The sequence below is a fragment of the Nomascus leucogenys genome, chromosome 20 (assembly GCF_006542625.1).
Source record: "Nomascus leucogenys isolate Asia chromosome 20, Asia_NLE_v1, whole genome shotgun sequence".
In the NCBI taxonomy this organism is placed as follows: domain Eukaryota; kingdom Metazoa; phylum Chordata; class Mammalia; order Primates; family Hylobatidae; genus Nomascus; species Nomascus leucogenys.
Genome location: NC_044400.1, coordinates 29,738,878 through 29,764,371, shown reverse-complemented (window position 1 = coordinate 29,764,371; position 25,494 = coordinate 29,738,878). Strand labels below are relative to the sequence as shown.

Sequence of the window (25,494 nt, the reverse complement as noted above, 5' to 3'; positions counted from 1 at the left end):
CCGACCTTCCTTTCTCTTTCTAAGATTTTGCTAGCAAAATCTAGTTATTTCTTTATTCTTTTTTTATTATTTTTCAAGACAGGGCCTGGCTCTGTCTCCCAGGCTGTAGTGCACTGTTGAGATCTTGGCTCACTGCAACCTCCACCTCCGGGACTCAAGCGATCCTCCCACCTCAGCCTTCTGAGTAGCTGAGACTACAGGCACGTACCACCACACCTAGCTAATGTTTTGTATTTTTGTAGAGATGGGGTTTTGCCATGTTGCCGGGGCTGACCTCTAACTCCTGGGCTCAAGGGAGGCCACCTGCCCTGGCCTTCCAAATTACCGGGATTACAGGCATAAGCCACCATGCCCAGCCCATTTCTTTGTTCTTAGTAATAACAATTGTATTAAGAATGTCTATCAATGAGTGAATAGCTACTAGAGATTAAGCACTATGCTTAAGGTATTGCTATGGTTTGAATATTTGTGTCCCCCAAAATTCATATTAAAATCCTTATCCCCATAGTGACACTATTAGGAAGTAGAAACTATGAGAGGTGATTAGGTCGTGAGGGCAGAGCCCTCATGAATGGGGTTAGTGTTCTTAAGAAAGTACCCTAAAACTTAAAGTATAATAATAATAAATAAAATAAAATAAAATAAAATAAAAAGAAAGAGACCCCAGAGAGCTTTCTCGCTCCCTCCACCATGTGAGATTACAGTAACAAGTTTCTATCTATAAACCAAGAAGCAAGCAGGCCCTCATCAGACACTGAATCTGCCTGACTCAGAGTTTGATTGGGATTCTCCAGGCTTTACAACTGTAAAAAATACATTTCTGTTGTATATAAATCACCCAGGCTATGGTATTTTATTATAGAAGCCAAAACATATTAATTTAGGTATAATGAAATTGTTAGCTTCTTTAGCCCTCTCCTTAATCATCAGGGGTAGGTATCATTACCTTCATGTTACAGATAAAGAAATTGAAGCTCAGAAGGTAACAAGGCTAATGAGTGATAGAGTCTGTGTTTAAATTCAGATGCATTGACCCTTAAACTGGTAATTTTTATATTTTGTTTTCCTCTAATAGGAAGTAAAGTAGGCCTGATAATTTTATTATGGTTTAAAAAATATAGTTCTGTATACCGAAAAGTCTAAGTTATACATAAAAGTTTTGACTGTTCAGGTTGAAAATCAGCACCAGAATCATTCCTGGCAAGAATATCATCTTTAAAACTTAGACAGGAACTACTGCCACCTCTGTATGTCTCTTGGGATGTGAGTAAGCAGTGTGCCTTTCTGAGGCATTCGTATTGCAGCCTCCAGAGACACAGAGCAACATGAAGGCTTCCTGATGGCAATGAATAGTTTCCCACCTCATTTCCTTGTTGCCACAGACATTCAAAGGGAATAAAAGGACAAAAACTCAGAGTCTTGTTGTGGTACCAAATGAAGGAGATCAGAGGGACGTTAACAGTGATGAAGCAAAAAGCACTGAAATCGGTGTTTCTCAAAGTGACCTCTGCAGAGCAGCAAGCCTGGGTTGCGAGATAAGATGTTTGGCTAAGCAAACGGGGGAAGCACTATACTATCCCAGTTTTAGACATCCTCCCTTGCACATTGATATATCTAAAGCATTGGAGAAAACTGCCATTAAAGAAAGAAAAACAAACTTGCATTTGATGTTACCCAATGTATTACATAACACTCATAAAAATAAATGTATGTAAATATTTGCCTTAGTGATATTCTTCAAGGACACTGTGTCCAATTTCTGCTGTATACTTATGAGGACATCCAAACTGGTTAGCATTCATGGGGACTCAAATAACCTTGGATGACCCCTTTTATCACTAGCTCCCTGTCTGAGCATGCACACTGTCAATACTTACATCTAGGTTAATCACGTTAAAGGGGGAATAAAAGACTGCCTAAAAAGAAAGCATATTTACCAACAAAAAAGATAAATACTCACTAATCTTTTCATTTTTGAATTTGTGTTCCTTTGAAAGTATGATGAATGCAACAGGGCACAAAAACAATTTGGCAAACAATTTAAGAAAGTGTATAGAGAGCCCTCAAATGTCCGATGGACCACTCCAACCAAGTTAACAAATCTCTAAACAGAAATTAGAGACAAACAAAAGTATTATCAGGTAATATCTTGGGAGAAACCAATAAAACTCTTTCATGAACACTTACTAAATGGAGATGCAAAGGAAAGAACAACCATTAAATGGCATATCAGTATTATCTGTCAAGAATGTGCTCAAAATATACGAGGAAGAAAAGAACTCACATTTTACTGACAGGAAATGGGATAGTTAAGAGGTTACCCAAGCTGACATTCCTAGAGTAGAGCTGGTTAACTCCAGTTCTGTTTGATTCTGGAAAGCATTCCCCCGTGACACCATGCTGCCAGTTTAATCAGAACAACATAGATGGAATTGAACAATGAGAACTCATGGACACAGGAAGGGGAACATCACACTCCGGGGACTATTGTGGGGTGGGGGGGGGGGGGACAGCATTAGGAGATATACCTAATGCTAAATGACGAGTTAATGAGTGAAGCAAACCAACATGGCACATGGATACATATGTAACAAACCTGCACATTGTGCACATGTACCCTAAAACCTAAAGTAGAATAATAAAATAAAATAAAGAAACTAAAAAAAACAAACAACAACAAAAAAACAAATCTCAAAAAAAAAAAAAAAAGAACAACACAGATGGGTAGCAAGTGTCTCTAGCTTCAAGGAGCAATTTATTTGGGGAAGATTAAAGATATGCATATGACAAAAAAACTAGTAAAACAGGCAGAATGTGTTAGAGACACAGAGAAATCATGCTGAATAAAATAAAGAAGTGAATGTTTAGTGTAGCTTGGAAATGTTTATGATGGAGCTAAGCAAAGACGTCCTGTGTGTGTGTGTGTGTGCGCATGTGCTTGAGTGTGTGTATGCACATGTGCATGCTTGTGCTAGAGGAGTAGCATAAAGACACTGAGAGCACCAGAAACAATGCTGTGGGTTTCCCTGATCCTGGGTCTAAGTGGCGTGAAGGCAGGTACTAGCTCTTTACCGCTGTTGAACACTGTCTACACACAACAGACACTCAATAAATACCATGGAGTGCAAGGAACAATAGAGCTGAAAAAAGAGAGGAGTAAGGGCTGAGTAAGGAGTCTGTACCTTGAACCTTTTACAGCTGAGTCACTGACTGCACTTTCACACACCAGGGACACAGAGAAAACCTAGATAACATGGAGGCCATGGCAGGGGTGTGGAGTGCTTCCAGAGCAACAGAATTAATGAGGTTCAGTTGGGCTGCAGCCGTACTACTTGACTGGGTTTAGGCACCAGTGTTAGAATCCAGTATCTCTCCTAGGGATGAATTCCAATGTGATTATACACAACATGCAGGTCATGTGAAGCAATGTTGAATGGGAAAATGTATGTGCAGTCGGACAGAACTTGGCTTTGGCCAGGTCTGTCCAAGCTCTGTGTGTACCAGTGATAAGCCTTGGGTAAGATACTTCACCTGTCCCAGTTTCACTTTCTCCTCTGTAAAATGAGGATCTAAACACTGGCCTTCTGACTTGAAGATTGTAAGCCCTAGAGGCAGACTCCCTGAGTGGACATTTCACTTTCCAGCTATGTGACTACCCTTCGGTGCCTCTATTTCCTTACCTGTAAACATTCAGCATATTTTACCACGTGGGGTTATTATGAAGATTAATGCACTAATAGATGTGAATAGCTGAGTATTGTTTCTAGTCTGTAGTAAGTGTTGGATAAATGTTAGGCCATCCTCATCACTTGTCTTGGTCTTATTTTTGCTGTTATCTAGTAAACACTCAATTCTTAGGCTGTGATTGATACTAAAGATGGATCATTTGAACAAGCCGCTCTCTCAAAGCTGTTTTAGGAATTTCTCAGATTTCTGTATCAAAGAAATTTCTTACAATTGGAGACCTTAATGGCCATTCAAGGCCATGTTTTAACTCAAGAAAAAAATGTGTGCCCAAGGCTACATCTCCCTCCCCAGTCCAGCCTCAGCCTTTCTTCATTTCCTCTGTACAAGGCATGGTATCACTCAGGGGATGTTGAGGCACGTCAGTGGAGCTTTTGTCATTATGAAACCGTTTTTTAATCCCTATGTCTAAAATGTCCCCTTAGCATTAAAAACTCAATTGTCTTCTTTTCTTGTACAAAAATGTCTGAAATGTCCCCTTAGCATTAAAAACCCAATCATCTTCTTTTCTTGCAACTTGACCTGGTAGGAACATGATTAGTTAATTGCTGTGAGCACCTGACATTTCAAGGAAAAAATGAATACCTCAGCCATCTTCTTTCTGATGCAATGGAAAATGATTAAGCTTCAGTGGTTTCTCAGCAGGAGGCGACTGTTGTCAGGTGGCTATTCAGAGCCTTGCAAATTCTGGATATTAACCTGTTATTCTCTGTTTTTTTTCTTTTTTTTCTCTTTTGTGAGGGGATATCAGGGGAGGTGGAGGAAAGGACAAAGGGAAAGGCTCTGAGTAATTTCTTCAAAATCTCTATTCTTTGTATTAAAAATGTTCATTCCTATTAATTCCAGATTGTTTGCAATGTGCATACTCTGCCACTGGCAAATTGTGACATCTCTGAAGTTTTCCTTTTCTGTCATTGTCTTTTATTTTCTAGAAGGCTCTTTCCCTTTGGGGGAGGCTCTTTCCCACTCTCTTCAGCACCCCAGAGCTCACACTCACCCCATCAGGTGCTGGAAAAGGGCACACCGCTCAGGCACATTTAGGTTAAATTTCCAGCACCTAGAATAAAGCTGTCCCCTCCTCCCCTCCCTGAGGATGTTCAGGGTAATGAGGCTCTCAGAGCCTTTCTTTCTTCATCTTTTCTGGGTCATGGATGCGTTTTGGAAATTGGGTGAAATATAAATACCTTTATCCAAGAAAAATGCAAATATGCAGATATATGCACAGTGATGAGTGCACAATTTCTGGGGATTCACAACACCTCAAACACAGAATGCGAATTTTTAAGGGTCCTAAAGTAGCATCCATAGCAAGACTGTCAGTGAGAGGCCTGCCAAGGGGGAAGTGGAGGAATGGCCTTTCTGTCAATATTACTTCATTCTACCTTCTTCCCCAACACATAAAGCCAGTAATAGAGATTGTCTAAAAACAGTCATTAGAATAAAAAGAAGGTTATTAATATTATTATTGTCTACACAGTGCATTTTTAAAATCAGAGGGTGTTAAGAGATAAGACATTATATACAACTATAACATCATTCTGTGTTGTAACACTATCTAGTAACTCTGGCTTAAAGAAAACCAGGCTTGGCATGGTGGTACTTTGGGAGGCCAAGGCGGGTGGATCTTTGAGGTCAGGAGTTCGAGACCAGCCTGGCCAACATGGTGAGACCCTGTCTCTACTAAAAATATAAAAATTGGCCAGGCGTGGTGGTGGGCACCTGTAATCCCAGCTACTCGGGAGGCTGAGGCAAGAGAATCACTTGAACCTGGGAGGCGGAGTTCACAGTGAACTGAGATTGCACCATTGCACTCCAGCCTGGGTGACAGAGCTAGATTCCATCTCAAAATTTAAAAACAAAAAAAAAAAAAAACAAAAAAAAAAAAAGGAAAAGAAAAGAAAATCAAAGTTTGGAGAAAGACATTTATTTTCAAATGAAGGCCAATGTGGAAGACTTACCTAGACCCATAGAAATTGAATCAGGGGTATTTGTTACTAAGCTTGCTTGTTTGCTTTTTCCCTGAGGCATCTTGAAGTGGGAAAACAGTGAATTCATTGATATCAAGTTTCTGTGAACACATTTTGGAGCTAGAGACATATTTGAAATTTCATGTTTTATTTGAAAGTTTCCTGAAATTTTGTATTCTACTCCAGAACATATTTGTATTTTTTAAGATCTAAACATAATGTGTATTTCTTACTCTTTGGATGAAATTGACATTCCAGGAAGATGGGCCTCACTTATTCGTGTGTGTGTGTGTGTGTGTGTGTTTCCTCACTACTGTTGCTTCCGTCTGTGGTGGGGTTGGGATTACAGCTACAATTAAGAAGTTTAGTTTCTAAGATAAGGTCAACCTGAAGGATATGTGTCCTCAAACATGCCGAGATCATTTCACAGCATCCACCATCATGACAGTTGAGGAGATATGAGCAACCATATGGCTTTATGAAACATTTAAGCAAGAGAAAAAGCACAACTGGGGAACTACCAGAAAGGAGCCAATATAAATCATCACCTCCATAAGGGTGGCTATGGGAAGGTGGAACCCAAGACCTGTGGGACTCTCTGTATTCCACAGTATATTCAGAAATTGAATGTCTTTCTTTACCAATATCTAAGACCAGTCCCTGGTTTAGAATTGGTGTTTTAAAGATATTTGTAAAATGAATAAAATTTCCCACAATTAATTAGAATGATATATTGACAAACTGCTAGGAGCTCACATTCTACCTGGGTTGTAAAATCTTTCCTCCAGTGTAAAGGACACAGTACTTTGGGTTCAGAGACCAGGGCTGGATTTCAGGCAAACCATTTAATAATTGTATAAAGTTAAGAAAGTTTCTTGGACACTCTAAACATAAATTTATTCATCTAAAAAGTAAGAATAATGGTATTAACCATATAGGGTCGTGAGCCAGATTAGTAGTAATGTACGTCAATGATAAGATCTGGCACACAGTAAGCAGTACTCCCATTGCTATAGACAGAGGCTATATTAAATATAATTCTTCTCATTGATTGCAGTTCAACATACTCTGAATGAAAATAGAAGTAGAAGCCAATAAAAGACAGCATATAATACAGGGCTTAAAGATGTAATATATACTGTACAAGCATTAAGGATTTAGAGGACAGTCATACTAATTAAGACTAGAGAAGAGAGGACAAGAACTGGCCTGTGGGGAAGATCTGGGCAGATAAAGGTAAGATGTGAGTTCAAAGTTCACTTAATTTAGGAGAAACCCAAAATTGTACCAGTTATCTGTGAACAAAGTAAAGAGACCGATTTACATCAGTTGAGGGCCAAGTAAGTGAAAGAGTGAGTGAGAGAAAGTAGAGACAATGTCCTTTCCACAATACAATTTTTTGGTACTTTCATTTTAGACTTTGAGGTTTATGTTGTTGTAAACATCACTGAATCTTCTCTCCCACCCAGGATTCCTTATGACCATCACATTGTAGCCCACACAGATTGGTAAGAACAAATCAGGATTGCATCCTATTCCAGACATCATATTTTAAAGAAAACATTGGCAAAATGGAATATACTACAAATAAGAGAACATGATGATGGGAAGTCCAAGGGAAAGAAATCATGTCATAGAAAAAATTAAGAAAAAGAAGATATAAAAAGATTGAAAAGATTGAGAGAAGTGTGGTGGCTATCGTTAGGTATTTGTGGAATAATCATGATGAAGACAAAGAAGGCTTGGTTTGAGATGTCCATTGAGTAGAGCTAAGGAGAGTGGTTTGGTGGTACTTGGAGCAGACTTGTGTACAGTGGAAGAAAGAATGTCCTACCAACTATAATTTTTGTTGAGGAACTGAGTTGTCCTGTGAGGTCCCACCTCTTCAGTTAGGAGGTTAAGTAAAATGGAATAGTCAACTATCTGCAATGTTTTAGGGAATGTGGAGATCTATATACATTATGCAGAGTAGGCTGGACTACATCACTTCCAAGGTCCTTTTCCCAACTCTGCAGTCTCTTACTTCTGATTTTATCACTTTCCTTTTTCAAAACACAGACATCCAGTAGACACCAAGGCCATCCATCTTCTTTCCATTGAAAAGACAAATTAAAGACTATTTCTAATGTAATTGATGTTAAAAATTGAATATTGGACTGGAGAAGATAAGCAATCAAACCCAGGATTATTATCTAACTGATCTTTGAGCTGCTAAATAAGGTACAGAGTGTCATCTAAATAGATTGATTCATGGCCTTTCCTGAGACATGTAGTTACATCACCTCCAAAGCATACGCAACTTCGGCACCTTTAGTTTTTATCCCGTTTTTCAAACATAGATGGTAGAGAGATAGATAGATAGATAGATAGTTATGCTTATGCAAGAGGGGGCCTACAAAAAAGAAAAAAATTGACAGAAAATGCTTTACTATAAACAGATTTCAGTGATTGCATTATAGCATATGGTACTCTGCCAAAAGGTGTCCTGACCAGATAATTTTTAAACAGAGGTAGAAATTTAAACCAACCTTAAAAACCCTTTGAAAACCTAAAACTGGTATAAAATTGACCTTTGCAGTTCCTAGTCCAGGATATGTACCCCCAGTCCAGGATATGTACCCTCAGTCCCTCTTTGCACTGTGCCCATATCCTCCGTGTTATCCTTGTCTGTCTAAAGCCTATGAGGACAGTACAGCCAGGCCATTACTCCTCCAAATAATGAAAAGTATAATAAATATGATTTCAGCAAAATCATGGTTACACTTTCTTAAAAATATTCTTTATCTCCTGTTATTCACAATAGAAAATAGTTGGGGAGGGTATCATCACCTTTTTTTGGAAAAAATGTGAAATAATGAAAAGGAATTTATATAGCCAGTAAGCAGAACCAGGATGAAAGTGTATGTCATCATATTGCTCTTCTATTTTATATATCTTTCTATAAGTTTAAATGCTGGAAGAAAACCTCTTTTAAAAATTTTTAATTGGCTGGGCATGGTGGCTCATGCCTATAATCCCAGCACTTTGGGGGGCCGAGGCAGGTGGATCACCTAATGTCAGGGGTGCAAGACCAGCCTGGCCAACATGGTGAAAACCCTTCTCTACTGAAAATACAGAAATTAGTTGGGCATGGTGTCTCACACTTGTAATCCAAGCTATTCGGAGGCTGAGGCAGGAGAATCGCTTGAACCCAGGAGGTGGTGGTTGCAGTGAGGTGAGATGGCACCACTGCACTCCAGCCTGGGCAACAGAGCGAGACTCTGTCTCAAATTATATATATATAATTGACACATCATGATGCATAAATCACTAATAGATCTAAACTAGTCTCTCAACCCTTGATTATCCTCACATTTTGAGCTACATAATTATCTGTTGTGGGAGACAAAAGACAACATATGATACAATGCGCATTGTAGAATGTTCCTTTCCAATATCTCTGATCTCTATTCACCATATGCCAACAGCAACCCCCAAGCTGTGACAACCAAAAATGTCTCCAGACCCTACCATATGTCCCCTGGGGTAAACTTACATCTGATTAAAAACCACTAATCTGACTCCACGTTAATTCCTCTTTTAAAAAAGAAGCACAAACTAAACTAATTGACAGTAAGTGCATATGTCTGCTATGTGTAAGCATGTCATGTGTGCCCATACACGTGCAATTAATGCACGAAGAAACCTTCCAATGTCTTTGGCTCCTTCTAGGACTCAAACCTTCCCAGCACATAAAAGCAGTGGCACCATCTTGGCATTAGTGTTTAACCTGGGCTGAGGATGGGATGGTGTGTAAAATGAGACTTTCATTGGCCATCAAGTGAGGTATTTTTATTTCCTCATACACAGAATGACATCATTTCCCAATAAACCACAAAACACTTAGCTATAGGAACCCCATAAGTCAAATTGAATTTGCCAACAAAAAATGATATTTATGCAGAAGACATAGAAATCTTTACTCTAAACAATGTATCAACAAGGGTAAGAACATCAATAGAGTTATGCATTCTCCCCTAGAATTGATTTTGTTTCAGTTGCTCAGATGTTTTTTGGACTAACTTTACTAATGAATTTTCACAGTGGTTTATTCCCTTGACTACTAAGCCACAGTCTGTGCTTAATTATGATATGCTTGCCTAAGTCCAGGTCTTTTCTCAGACCATTAACAGCTAGAAAAGATTTGCAGGGATGACAAACTAATACTCCTTGTTTGTAAAGGACAAAACCAAGAATGCACTGCCTATGAATATTTGTATAGAAAAGCATATATGTATTCCACTCATATATAAAAAAATACAGCAACTGCCACCATTATACTTGTATTTAAATGCCTTAGTTCAAGGTTGAACATTTCTCAGTATATATATTGTGACCCTGTACCCAAAATTAATACAACAGTTATAATCAGAACAACAGGAAATATTTCTATTGTAGTCGCACAATTTTAGAATTTGTGGTTTGATATATTAAAAGTTGTCTACCAAAGATGTCTCTGTCTTCTGCCAATAAAGAAATAAGCACTGTTACACACACACACACACACACACAGGCACACACAGGCACACAGGCACACACAGGCACACAGAGTTGAACATATTATATTTGCATGAACATATATGTACAAACACATTATATTTACAAGACACATGGCATACTGTAAGGTTATCTCAAAACAACGAATCAATACCTCAAAACCAAAAGAACTACTGTATAATTTTATGTCTCTTTCTGTATTCTTTATATAATTAGATAATTGTTGAAGGAGCTTTGTGTCTTTCAGGTAACAGTATCTTGCCCTAAATAAACTCCAAGGCCAAGGTGCTCACTAATCCAATGTGTACTTATTATCCATACGCTCAACTATCATGATCTCCTGATTGTGGTACTGAAATGTCAAGCTGAATACATTGGAAGTTCACGGTCTATCTGTTAGGCAAAAGAACCATGTGAAAGAAGTATAAAAATAACCACAGTAAATCAGAATGCAAAGAATGATTATTGAACGCCACCCTGAAACAAGCAGCCACGGTGAAGCATGTCTGCACACCTCCCGACAGCATTTGATTTCAGAAAATAAGTAGATATTAATTTCCATCCAAATGCCCATTTCAATTTATTATCTAGAGAAGTAAATATTCACAAAGGTGACACCCAAGTCAATATTGACCTTGGGGGATAATAAATCTTGACAGTTACCGGAACAAGTGGTTTACATAGCGGATATGCACATGTGCAATTCCACCAGGTGCGCTAACCATGAAAAAAAAGCTAAAAATAAATCATTAAAAATCTGAGTATGCATATATATGTGTACATACTGTTTAATATTATTAAATTATTTTTAGTAATCCATTAAATATACCATCCTATATTTAATTATTACTTATATTAATTTTTATTACAAATACAAAGCAGGGACATTTGGGGGTTCACTGAGGGAAGGAGAGAGCGCAGTGTAGACCTAAATAAAAGGATTTTCTGATGAATGGCACTCTAAGTAAACACTCAAGGATGTGTTTGAAATTAATATTCTGACCAGAATCAGAAATGAAGACTGAATCCAGGTGTGTGACAATTTTATTTAATTTGTATACTTTTATCACTTCTATTTACATTACTTAACATTAGGGAGCACTGAGATAGCCTCACTGATGGAGCCCAAAGGTCAATTTATTTCACAGATGTTGGGAGACAGAGGCTTGAGGCAGTGGAGGGAGCACTGCACTGTAAGCCAACACTCAGGGATTTGCCCCATATTATCCCTCATCCAGGCTTGCTGCCTATGCTTGGGTTTCACCTAATCTGTTGTGCTTCAACTCAATTTATTAAGTAGTTATTTTGCCACTTACTGTGCTATATATGGGCAATTTAATCACAGCTAACACGAGATTCTCTTTTTTGAGGAGGTCCCAAGGGAATGCCTGGAATGCAGGTAGATAATGCAAGGGCTTTCACAAAACAGTTGTTTAAAATACAAATAGTTATTAACCACAAACTGAGGATATCAAGATAAGGACACAAGTATTTGACAAGCTACCATCTTTTCAAATCAGTAAATTCCAGTAAGATTGTCTTGCCCTGACACTCATATAAAATAGTAGCAAGATATACCAGATTTACAATGGTTTAGAATAAAGCATCTGCTTATTTAGTGTAACTTAGGGCAGAGATCATATCTGAAGTATTTACCAGCCTGGACATCAGCTCCTGGACAAATACAAGCAGAGGCAAGTGGGGCACACCCAGTGTGGCTCTGCTGCTGTACACCAGCCAGGCATGGACCATGACTGAGGAGGAATTCCATCCCCACTCTTCCTCAAAATGTTCTTGTACCTAGTCACTTTTGCGTGAAATTGTAGGCTTAGAGATTCCTGCAGTTAAGAATAAGGCAGAAGTCTTCACATGGTACCTACATGAAGAATCAGAAGAAGGGCAGGCTGAGTGGTAGGGTTCTAGGCCCTTCATTCTATTTTCTTCAAAGCTGCTCTTGTAATTTATTTTACATATTAAAATCATATGTAAGATTTCATTTAGTTAACCAAAACGTTCTGCTTTTAAAACAAAATTTAAATATTTAAGGCTTTATTCTATGAAAGGCTAATTCTTTCGGAGAGCTAGAACACTACATTGATTGATTGCCTCAGTGTGAACAACCTCAGAATACTCTGTGTCCTTTTTCGATAGCTCCCATTGTTGATGCAGAAGAGAGGCAAGACTGTAAGGCACTGGACATTGAGAAAATTATTTTGCCTCTCTAAACCCAAGCAAGCAGGTCCACTGAGTCAAGACAATAGCTGAAATAGAAGATACAGGAGACCCAAAGACAGGCCTCACAACCAAGCCAAGCAGTAGGCCTAAAGGACAAACTCATGAGAACTTGAGAATAAAACAAAGCATTTACTACTGTGGTTTTCCATACAGCTGACAATGAAAGCAGGTATGTACAAGCACTGGTCCTTGCCTACCAACAGGATGCTCCGAAGCCAGTCGGACAGGGGCCCATCATTGAGCGCTAGTCAGTGATAGTCAGTGGTGAAAAATAATGGAATTGGGTATACACTTGTCAAACCTAACCTTCTGTCTATCCCTAATGGGTAAAAAGAGCTTACAGTCTGGATTTGGGGATGAATCTTGCAGTGTGAAGACAAAGAACAGAGCTGAATGCATCCAATACTTACCTTGTTTGAAACTATTATCTAAGTGTCAGGAATAAGATTTTTCTAATTAGTACAAAATTTTATTGTTTATTTAATTGGTCTATAGAAATTGTATGTATTTGTGGAGTACAACATAATGTTTTGATATATGTATACAATGTGAAATGGTAAAAATATTTAAATCTTACTCTCAGCAATTCTCAAGTATATAATACATTATTGTTAAGTATAGTCACCTTCCTGTACAAAAGATCTCTAGAACTTATTCCACCTTTCTAAGTGAAACTTTGTACCCTTTGACCAACATCTCCCATCCCTCTGTACACCTACAGCCCCTGGCAACAACCATCCTACCTCCTGCTTCTAGGAATTTGAGTTTTTTCGATTCCACATATAAGTGAGTTTGTGTAGTATTTGTCTTTCTGTAACTGGCTTGTTTCACTTGACATAATGTCCTCCAGGTTAATCTATGTTGTCACAAATGACAGAATTTCCTTCTTTTTCAAGGTGTTTTTATACTATGCACTTTTTATCCATTAATCTGCTAATGAACACTTAGGTTAGTTTCATGACTTGACTACTGTAGATAATGCTACAATGAACATGGGAGAGCAGAATTTAAAGATAAAATCCATGTAACAAATTCTAGGGCTGCAGTGTTCTTTAGAGGTGAAATATTATGCAGTGATAAAAAATACTGCACTTAGTGACAGGGGGAGTCTCAGGAACAGACATTAATAGTGGGCACTGATCATAGAATCCACAAGGCCATCAGTGAAAGCATGAAGCCCGGCCATAAAAAGTTGGTGAAAAGCTTTAGTGAGCAATACAAGCAACTTTTATAAACAGCTAACCTACAGGAACTGGTTGCCATAGTGACTTCTAGATATGGTGAAGGAGCCTTCCGCAAGACTGGCCTGAAGATTGGGGCAGAATCTGTGGGTCTAGACACATGAGGCTTTTCTCACCCTGGATTATAGGGAAAGACTGTCTCTGCTAGGATGAATTATCTGCTGGAGTTTAACAATAGCTAAGTCTTTGTGTTGAGTTCAATGACACAGCAGATAAAATTTTTCAAAGTATGAGTTTTGGAGCCAAGGAAAAGTGGGTTAAAATCCCAGTGTGACCACCTATAGCTATTTAATCTTGGGTAAATTACCACACCATCCAAGCCAGTAGATCCTCACCCTAGAATGGGGAAATAAACAACTGTCTCATAGGACTGTTGGTAACAAATAGCGTAAAATCTTACCAAGTACCAACCTTGGCACAGAGTGTAGGTTTGAAACCCTGCCGAGAAGGAAGCACATTACTTAACTTTATCTCCAATCTCCAGTGTTTCAGAATTCCAGTCTGCTTTGTTTCATTTCTTTGGATTGTGTCAAAGGGTTCCTGATTGTTGTAGAATCAGAGGCATTAATCTTTTAATATCCTGGTGGTTTTGGCCTATCTCCAATCAGAAAGCATCTGCCTTGGTTGACCCCATTACTGTAAACTGACAGAGCTCATTCACTCAAAGGTACAACTCATGGATGTGACAGCATAGTCCCAGGAGACCATAACAGGGGCGAGCAGTATCTGAAGACTTGGGGTGGGACTGGGGTTTCTTTTTACCCACAGCTCATCCAAAACTTAGTGAACAGATCACTAAGCCAGTCTGTGAGTTTCCTTTTCTCTTGTGAATTAATAAGTCCTTCTTACTCCCCATTATTGATTAATCATAATAGGCAGTTCACAGATTAACAGTTCATCATGGGAAATGCAGCAACCTGTTGTTCTAAGATGAGGAGAGAGACCACGAAGTAGGACTCTGTGATACAGGAACACTGGAAAACATAAATAGGGAGAAAGAGCCAAAAAACTGAAGCCTTTGCCCCTGGGATTATGCAGCCCTCTGCCATGGGTTAAGTTAATAAACTTGGGTCATCAATTTTAATTGGGTATTTGGGGAAAATATTTTATTATAGTATAAACATGGATATAATATGGAGCTGAATGCAAATTTGCCTGAGTGTTGAAGATAAAATTCAAGAAATTGCATGCTTCAGTGGCCATTTGAAGCTGAGCTCTTAGAATCCCCTGGGTTCCCGTGCACTCTATTTTCCAGTGAGCAGCACTTCAGTGGAAAAGTTTGAAAAGCATTAACTTATGGTATAAAACATAAAAACAAGTCATTTAGTAAAAGTTAATTGCAACAGGAAGAGTGAGGGAAGGGAGGTAGAAGGAAGAGATGGAGAGGAAGAAGATAGAAAGACAGGAAAGGAGTAGAAGAACATGGGGAAGACAGGAGAGGAAAGAGAAGGAAGAAAAGAGGATTAGAAAGAAGGCAGATCAGAATGTTGGGGAAAATATCAAAGATAAAGGAACAGGAGGAAAAGACTTAAAAAATAAGAGATACTTCATACATGGAGCAAGAGTAAAGGAATGATGAAAGGGTGAGTCACAGTGCTATGACCTTGCTTTGAGATGATAGTTACCTTTTGTTGTGGTTTTCTCTGGAGCTATGTGGATGGCAATTCTAATCTTTCTTCTTACCAACTGTTTTGTCATGAACAAAAATATTTCAGAAGTGTACAGATAAATGGATGGGCACTAGGCATTTCATAAATATCTGAAGAAGGAAGGAAGGGAGGGAGGGAGGGAGGGAGGGGGAGGGAGGACTTGTGGATAACATGTCTTAATAACTCATTAATTATGACGCAGCACCTGATTTTTAACCCAAAATCAACAGGAAAATAGGAATACTTATGCCATTTATTCACCAGAAACAGACTTCAGTAGTACGCAGGAGGGCAACATGGCTATCTCAACTTTCCAATTCTAGGTCCGTCTGCCTGAATCTCCTGCAAATGGTGGTCTTAGGGAGCTGAGAACATTGTCACACACACTCCTTCCCAGGATCATGGGTTTACTTAAGGTCTGTTTAAGGATCTTTCTGCCATAATGCTGACATCTTCTCCATTGCCCTGTTCAGTTTTTTGGAGGGGCTGTGCTCCTTACTTCTCTAGATGAAGCTTGTTTCCCCCACTCTTATGGGGCTCCTTTTGTAAGTTTCTTAGCAAGCAGGTTCACTGACCAAGGCCTAGAAGCAGTGATTATGCTATGACCCAACCCAGGAACTAAGTGAGGGATCCAGAATGGTGATGTTTCTCTGTCAGGTGGAGGTAGACTCTACTCATAGTCTGTTTACATGGGAGATAAAATGGGAACAAATTTCTATTTGTCTTAGCAGTGACTCACCCATTCGATTACCCAGATGAAGGGGAAGTGGGCCAGACTTTGTTTGAAAATGGAAATGTAGCTGTCCTTGCCCTACATTGTATTATAAGTTATTATGAGAAAAACCATGTTGAGTTTCATTAATAATTATAGCAGGTATAATGATTGGATGTCCACATTATATGTATTTTATGCCGAGTCACTCATACTTACAGACTTTGCAAGGTGCATGTTAGTATCCACAGAACATATTCACAGAACGAGAATTAACTCAATCCCAAACTGTGTGACATGTGCCCTTCTCACTGTCCTTTTTCATTTCCCCATTGGCCATCTACTGCACTTTTGGCCATGTAATATGAGGGAAGGGTTTAGCCTGGGCAAAAATAGGAAAGTGGCAACACTTGTTTTGCATACGTAGAACATCCCTGTTCCTTCTCCTTCCAGATTCAAAACATCATTCTCCCTTTTCCAGATACCCAGTACTATCTCTTCCATACACTTTTTTTTTTCTGGAAAAGGTCTGTTTCTCTGTCAAGTACAGTATAGATTTGCTTTCCTATACTCAGTGGGGCTCTGTGTCTTAAAGCTTATCTATATGAATTGGAAGGCTCCCTTCCCCACACAACTCCACCCATATTTACAGATTCAGGAGATTAATGGAGTTAGCAGAAGGGTTGTTTGGGGACAGAGTTGGATGGAGCATTGCAATCAAGGGGCCTTCCCAGGTTCCCTGTGGGCACCAGGCCCATGTCTGGCCTGCATCAGTAACAAGTCTTGCCTGGAAGTTTCACTTTTGATGACTATGCCCATGTTGTTTAGCAAGGCAGCACTGGAATCTCAAAGACTTCTTACCCTTTTATCTTACATTTGGAAGAGAATCATCTCCTCAGGGAAAAGTCAATGGTAATATACAAATCACATGGTCACAAGACAGAAGAAAAGGAACGGGAAAGAGAAGAAGAAAGTGTGAGAAGAAGGGAGGGAGGGGAAAAAAGACATACAACTGAACCCACCTATTCAGTAAATAGTGACCTAGACTAATACCTACATAACATCTGTCTGTTTGGCACATTTCTTTAGACTGCTATTTGCTTTGGATTGCCTTTAGAAGGATATTTCTGCTTCCAAAGGTGGATAGTTAAAAATAATATACATCACAAGCAGTGTTTTGGCATTTCCCTTCACTTTCTTTCTATCTTCAACATTACTGTTGTCATCCTTTAAAACTCTATCAATTCAGCTGATCCTGTGAACAGATGGCATTAATCAACCCCCAAGAATATGCACAAAAGCAATTAGAAATGTAGAGACATGGAATTTACGCCAGCAAATCAATTACCAATGATAGCACATCAGCATAGCACACCCAACTTCCCCCTGTTTCTCTTTCCACTGAGCAGCCCCTGATAGCAGTAATGATCCCTGGTTTACCCCCCTGTCAGAGAGGGAATGAGAACTGGGATGTTGAGGTTTAATTACACATTCCTTAATGACTAGTTCTCACTCTGCTGACAAAAACCAGCATAATTTACAGACTAGAAGATGCATCAGGATGATGGATAGAGACAGCATGTGCTATACAATGTCATGCAAATATGAAATATACTGCATTGAGAATATGGTCGTTTGGTATTCCCAGAGAAAAACTTCATTTCAGAGAACTGAGTACCTTTTCTAGCATCTATCCCTCTCATTTGTCAAAAACAATGGAAACAGCTATAGAATACATTTTCACCAAATATCTGTACCTTCTGTGAGTTTACTAGCTCATATATGCCTAGGTCTTAAATTTACTTAGCCATTATTTTTTTTCTAATGCTGTGTAACTTTTGTAGATTCTGATATATCTATCCTTCTTTATTTAAGGTCTTACAAGTTGTCACTTAAGTTATTGTAATCATCTCTTAACTAGTTTTCTTACCACCAGTCTTGGTCTATTCTAGTCTATCCTTCACAGAGTAATTTTTTTAAAGCAAAAAATCTGACTATAATCATTACATGTGTAAAAACGTTCAATGAATCTCCATAGCTTTAAAAATAAAAGACTCTCATGCTTACCTACAACTCTAATTTTTTCTTCTATCCCTATACCAAGTAATAACTGCCCCCCTCCCATTTCTCCAGCTAGCAAAGTCTGACTGTTGAAATCTTAGATGAACTTGTTTTTCCTCAAAGAGTATGCCTTGATGTCCCAGCCAGTATGAGATGCTCATTTTGTGCCTTAAAGCGCATGCCGTGTTTACTTTTATCAAAGCATTTATCACTCTGACATGACTAAATTTATTTTTCTAACTACCAAGTGTTCAAAGTTTCTTGAGGTTATGGACTATATTTTCTTTTTCATTATTATTTCTCCAGATTCATAGACAAACTTGAGTTTAGGAAAGAGAAACTGTAGTTCTAAAGTAATGTTTTCAAATGCATAACACACACAAAAAGTATTAACATTTAAATCTGCTCTTGACCACAGCTTAAAAAGATGACATGGGATTCATGGAATCATGTTATCAGGGTAATGGTGTAGGTTTGCAATAAAAAAAGAGAGATCTTTTCAATAATTTATTAATAAAGCCCCATTGAGTATAATCCAAACTTCTCCTTTTTATACTGATCCTTGGGCTATAAAATAGTTTTTATAGCAATGTGATTATGTATTTTTTTTAGATTCTATAAGCAACACTCATTAAAATTCCATAAAGCAAGTTAATAAAATTGGCTCCAACTTGATACTGAAGTCAGTGGATGGAGAGGCTTCCTCTGTTAGGAACAAATGGCCATGCGATACATAAATAAGACCATGATGGCAATGAAGTTATGGAAATATGAAGGCTTCTATAACTGCAGGGGCTCGTTTTTCAGCTCCCGCATCCAATCAGGTGATCTGAACTTCCGTTCTTTCATTTAACAGCTAACCACTTCTTGGCATTTCCAAAACAGTAATGAGTTGTACTTGTTTCAAAAATAAACATAAAACAAATTTTAAAAGTAATACTCTAGCAATAGAGCCAAGAGAGAATTTTAGTTTAGAAATAAGCATTCTTAGCAGGAAACCAATCACTCATTCTCTCATCCTTTCACTTGCCCAATGTTTTACACATTGAATATAGACTTTCAAATAAAATATGACCATCAGAGAACTTTGCATCCTAGTTGAGGAGACAAGGATTGTTAGTGCTATGGAAATGTAATATATAGGCGCACTCGATATGCCTGAGAAAAATATTTCTGGGCGTGTGTGTGTGTGTGTGTGTATAGCAGGGAGAGAGTGAGAGAAGATAACAAACGAAAAAGTGTATTCTAGACCAAGCAGGCAGTCTATGAAAATAAATGCAAGATTTGAAACAACATAGCTTGTTTGTGGAATGTGAAGGAGTTTCATAAATTTGTGTTGGAGGAGTGGTGAAGATGAGGTTTAGTCAGAGCCAGATCAGGGCCAGTCCTGTGCTAGGACAAGGAATTCATAACTACTAGTTAATTAATACTTGTTGGTCTGACATCTTTAGACTTACAAGCCGCAATGTCAACATGTGCCTTTCATGGTACTGTGTTTGTGTATGTGTAGGAAAGGGATTCACAAGTCCTCATCAAGGCTGTGTCCTTTCCCTATCAACTTTTTAAATCAAAGCTCATAAAAAATAAAGCATCAAGTGCTCATCCAGATGAGGCTTTTATCTTTGGTCATTGTGATGTTTAGCATTTTGCATCAAATCTAGATCTCCATTTTTTTTTCTTTTAGATGTGACTCAGGAGTTGGCTGTGGTGCGAACTGCTACTCTCATGCCCTTTGCCATAGGTAGAGCTACAGAAATTAACCATAAAGAACCCATGTCAAGTTTCCACAGATATGTATGTACACAGTGTCAAAGTGAATGTTTTGGAGTAAGTTTCATATCTTGCGAAGAGTTTGGTGTTTGAAAATAGATAAATATAGGTCCAGATGTTGTTTTTTTATTGTTTAGATCTGTGATCTTGAGGAAGTCATTAACTTCTACTAACCTTGAATATACTCATCTGTAAACTGGATCTGTAAGTATACCTAGCTGTACTGCCTTGGTAATTTATGTGGACACAATATGAGGTGAGAGATAAGTGTATAGAAGTTGGTAGGAATTAAAACCTTACTGTATTGTTATTCTAATTATAATTGCTTTACAATGTTAGAATATAATCATCCCAGAAATATCCAAATAAAATGACCAGTAGGCAACATCAGCATTTAAAGACAAATTACATTAAAAATAAATAGGATGTTAATAATAATGATCTAATCCATTTTCTTCGTTTCATACAGCAAGATCATTGGGGTAACTAAGTAACCTCTACAAGGTCACCAACCAGAAAGTGGAAGAGTTTTGATGAATGAAGAAAGCTTCCCTTATGAATTAAAAATGTCATTATTGGCTCCAAATGTGTACACTGCAACCTTTCAATAAAGTCCTGTGGAGTGAATTGCAATTGTCCTCTGGGATTTTAGGTAACTAGATCTTTTCTCCACCTTCTCATCTAAGGGGGATAATTATCATTGTATACACAGGAAATATTTGAGTGAAGTTCTGGCTTATCAACTCGAAGACTCTGAATCACGAACTGAAGGTTTTAGGGGCATTTCAAATGACATCACATTGCTTTGTTTTTTTTAACAAATGAGCATTAAGAAATAAAGTGATTCAGTAAAGGGAAACCGAGATCCAGTAAATAAAGCAATGAAATTGGGCAGAGGAACAAAGGAAAAAGAAAGAAAACTGCAATTTAGAGGATAGTCATTGATCAGAACAAAAATAAAGCAAGGAGAGAGTAAGGTTTTCATAATAAAACTAATTTTCTCATAATTTTGAACTTGTGTGGAAATTGCTAGTCTAGGGTTTGGTATACATTTCCCAATTGCAGAAATATCAATTTAGTTTTGAAATGGGGGACTATGTGAAGAGAAAGGAAAAAGAACTCATATGTACTGTCAAAGATAAGCCAATTCAACAAAAGGAAAATCTTTAGGACTCTTCCAAATGAGCATTGGAGTGCTTCCTTTACTTGTGCCGACTGTAATTGCCACAAAAAGTTGCTGCTGAAAAAACCAGCGTGATTGTTTATTTTTAATATTATCTATTGATTGAGTTTGTGCATAAGCTTCAGATAACTCAAAGTATAGTTCATCTCCTTTTTTGAAGAGCCTTATGAATCTGATTGAAGTCCTCATATATCTTAGATGAAATTCTACATGTGATGAATGAGCTAGAATGAAGAGTTTTTGATCTCTCTCTCAAGGCTGTATTTGTGTGACCCTAATATGTAGCAACAATCTTAGATACTGCACTTGGAAATCATTCAAAGTGATGTATTGCTCAAAATTAAAGCTCTTTATAATCGCACAACCTATATTATTGTTAAAAATAGTAAATAGTGACCCCATATGTGCTCCATGCATTCCTGCTATCTTCTGAATGCACATTTTATCACTGTAATCGTCTCTTAACATACTTAATATTTAAAGAATTTTCTCAGTATCATATTTACCTGCTGTTCTGTTTTGGAGTAGACGCATACCTCAATTGCTGTTTTATACTCAAGCCTGTGAGCACTATAAGGTTGAATAACATAATAGGTATTTGAACCCTTAGCTGTGGCATACTAGGGCTAGAACTCCTCAGCTCTTCTAACTCCCAGTTTCACTTTAACCAACTATCAACTCGTATCACTTCTTCTTGTGTCAAAAGAGTTAATATTATATGTAAAATGATTTTTCATTAAACATTGGCCTACTATATCTACATTTGAAGTTAACTAATTCCCTCAGGGTAAACCCAAAGGAAGAATTGTAGCTATTTAATTTCCTGAAAATCTGAAATGAGGGAATTTCTGCAGTTTTTATTACTGGTAAGTAATTATGTTCTCTGCACAGATTCATAATATCTGTATTGAAGCTGGCCCTTCTAATCTGACTTTATTTTAATTTTGTTTAATTAGAAACCTATAAAATCTATAATTGGGCAAACATTCATCTTTCCTTTGAAGTTAAAAGCCCAGGTTTTGGTCAGATTATGAGAAATGTAAATGCATGTGCACACACACACACAAAACACACACACACACACACCACACCACAGTAACAATCACCAACAACATATTATTATAAGAATAATAAAAACAATTAGAAGTTAGGTATACCTGAACAAAGTCCACAGGTGTAACTATATTCTACGGAAAATATTGGGTTAATAAATCTATTTTCAAGGCTACTGTCACAAATGTCATGACATATTACTTCAAAATATAGGAAGAATAATCTTGTAAAAAAAATTTCCAAATAAACTTTTATAAAGTGATTATTTGAAAATAAATTGCTAATGTTCAGTATATGTATACAAATATTAATTGATTATAGATAAAAATAAACCCAAGTCCTATATTTAACGAATAAAGAGTGTAGTCAGTAGAAATCTAGAGGAATTGTGGAATTTTAATGCATGTTTCTTAGAGCTTCTGCATCATAAGTTATGAAGACACCAAATTATACCAAGTTCAGAGCTAATTTTTTCTGCTGTTCTATTATTCACTCAATTAATAGATTTTGTACAGCATAATGATCATTAATGATTATTCCTTAAGAACATTGACCTCAAAATATTTAGCAAGCAGTGAGCATTCAATTGAAATGTTGATTGGAAATAGGGAAATTAAACTGTCACTGATAAAATACTAAAGCTCATAATCACAAAGTTTCATTTTAAATGTTCAGAATTAGCTTCATTACTGCATCGGTAACGATAAGCATGAGTCTTAAATCCATGTCATTTAGGTTTTATGAGCATTATTAAAACACATTAACCATAATTCAATTAATTTACAAAAAAATTCTATTCTACAATATTTGTTTTACTGGCTCTTAAGAAAAGGTGTTGCATTAGGAAGTCCGCAGCCATATGCCTATGGAGTATGTTCTGTCTATTTTACCCTTATCTCTCACCCCCACCTTTGTGGCTTTTCAAAGTATTCACTCTTCTCAGATAGGTAACTGTGCTGAAGGGAAAACACAGCTAGCTTGCTGCCACGCCTTTGTATCATTAGGACAATACTGACCTCTAGTGTTCCAGAAGGTGGAGAAAAATAGCCCAGCACTGTGCCTTACCTCCTCTAACCAACCACTTAGATTTTTTTCTAAAGCACCACGGGAACAATTTCACAGACGAAGAAAAAGAAGGAGGTGGAAGAGAACGAGATGAAGAAGTAAAAGAAAAAACTCAGATTCCAACGGCTCCTACATATTCTCTGAAATAATTTCTAAACCAGGGCCCTTTGGATCCTGCCTTAGAGAGGATGATCCCTTTAGCCTTCCTGTAGAATACAAACTTTAATACAATCGGTATAAGGCATTACGACTAACTATAGATGCTGGCCCTCCAAAACTTCCAACCACAAATAGAAACACTGGCTCAGTTTTGAACATTTTTCTATACACTACATTTGTCCAATTGTCTTCCCTTGAGACATAACTCTGGGGATAAATGCACAGGGTCCTCTAGGACCTAAGTGGATGGAGAGTGAGGGAGAAAGGTCCCTATGTGGTAAGTAATCTTCCTACTGTTCTCTAACCGTGATAGTTCAAATTACAAAAACTAAAAAATAAAACTGTTCCAATATGGGTAATATTTTTAAGCTTCATGACAGGGATAGGGGATATGGGAGCAAGCCCAGAAACTTGAGGGACCTTGATAAACCATCTTTGGAAACAACACAGATGGCTTAATTGCATTCTTTCTCATTTAGGAAGTCCCAGAGCTGGAAAAACTTCCCCTCTTCTGCCTAGAGAGGCAGCTGAGAAATTGAGCCTGAACCTCTCATAGCTCCAGAGATTTATTCAAGTTTGAAGGACTGGATTCTTTAAATATATAATGCAGTTGGTGGATCCCCGGGAGTCCAGCCTTCCTGCTTATTAAATTAAATGCCCTGCACTTGCCGAGGTTAGAGCTTGGACGACAGAGTGTACACTTAGTGCATACTCATTAGTGTTCACAGGCACAAAGATTTTTGGGGTGGGGTGTGCATCAAGGCTCTTCCTCCTGTAATAGGGGCAGCCATTGATCTTGTGGTTAACAACATTGGTCCACGACTCTTAGGCCAAAACTCTCAATCCTGTTAAACCGGTGCCCATTGGTTGTAAGATACCCCAACTGGAGCCTTCTGCCTAGGGCAGAACGCAGAGCCACGTATCGTGGGGCGCTTGGCATACTGCAAATCCGAGGCACTGCATTCAGAAATGAGCCACTGTCACCGAGCACGGTGGCTGGGAGCATCTCCATCCCAGGAAGCTCAGCTCCCAGTGCATTCTCTCTGAACCGGGGGCCCTTCTCCGGAAAAAGCACTGACTGAGATCAGGCAGGCATGGAACGCGGAGCTAGCAGGAGGTTAAGGGAAGAAAAACCTTTCCTTATCCCTTGAACTTTGCAATAACGGAAGAAGGGAGGAAATCCAGCAGGGTTGGCTCATTTGAGCTCTACTAACTTTTGGGATGGTTGGAGTGATGGAACCACACTGATCAGCATTTTTTTTTCCGTTTCCTTTGCCCAAAGCAGACACAAACAAGTACGCTTAGACAGTTGATTGTCTTTCTGAATGCGATCGTTTTCCACCTCGCCTACCCGCCCCCAGCTCCTTGTACTCACAATTTGTCGCTGTTAATCCTAAATGCCACAAGCCGGAGAACAGCAAAGTCAAAACGCTGGTCAGCCGTGGTACAGAATCCATTTCCCCCGAGTGAGCGGTCCCTCCCAATCGAATCCCAAATTCGCAGTCGCCAGCCGCGGCTTCTTCTCTACCCGCTAGCTCTCTCTCTCCTCTGCACCGCCTGACCCCCTCCCACCCCCCCTTGAAGAGGCACTCGCTCTTTCACTCCATCCCGTGCCCAGACGCTCCACCGAAACCGTGGCGGGGGATTCTTCGGAGCTGCAGCTGGGGCTACGGTCCCCGCAACAGCCGCTAGCTGGACTCGCCTTCCTCGCTCGCCTCTTCCTTCTCTTCCCCCCTCTTTAACGGTGCAAATCCAAACCCAATTAGAACGACAGGCGCCGGAGCTCGGTGGACAGCCAAATCCACCTCGTCGGGCGCGAGAGCTGGAATCAGCACCCGGGTGGCGGACAGCTCCTTATAGGCGAGCGGGGCCGCGCGGCACCGCCCCCAGCCAGGCCCGCCCCGCGCTCGCCTATAAGAGCAGCCTGGGAGGGTCTTTGCCCCGCTCGGGCGCTTTTCCTCCAGGCAGCCAAGCCGCTGCGGTGCGCTTTGGCTACCTGGGAGGGAAAGGGAAAGGAAATTCTCTCTACTCCCCGGCTTTCTCTTCCCTTCCCCCTATTTGGGAAACGAGTAGAGGTATTGAAATTTAAAGGAGATTTTCAAAGGCCGCTGCCGAAGGA

At 38.8% G+C, this 25,494-nt stretch overlaps 1 protein-coding gene across 1 annotated transcript in view; it reads right to left on the bottom strand.

Annotated features, from left to right (window-relative positions):
- CNTNAP5 (contactin associated protein like 5) overlaps positions 1 to 25,205 on the bottom strand; it is an 885,765-nt gene extending 860,560 nt beyond the window's left edge. The window contains exon 1 of the mRNA XM_030800870.1: positions 24,751 to 25,205. Within this exon, the coding sequence (XP_030656730.1) occupies positions 24,751 to 24,832 (82 nt within the window). The 5' untranslated portion in view covers positions 24,833 to 25,205. The remainder of the gene's footprint in view (positions 1 to 24,750) is intronic.
- Positions 25,206 to 25,494: the final 289 nt, after the last annotated feature.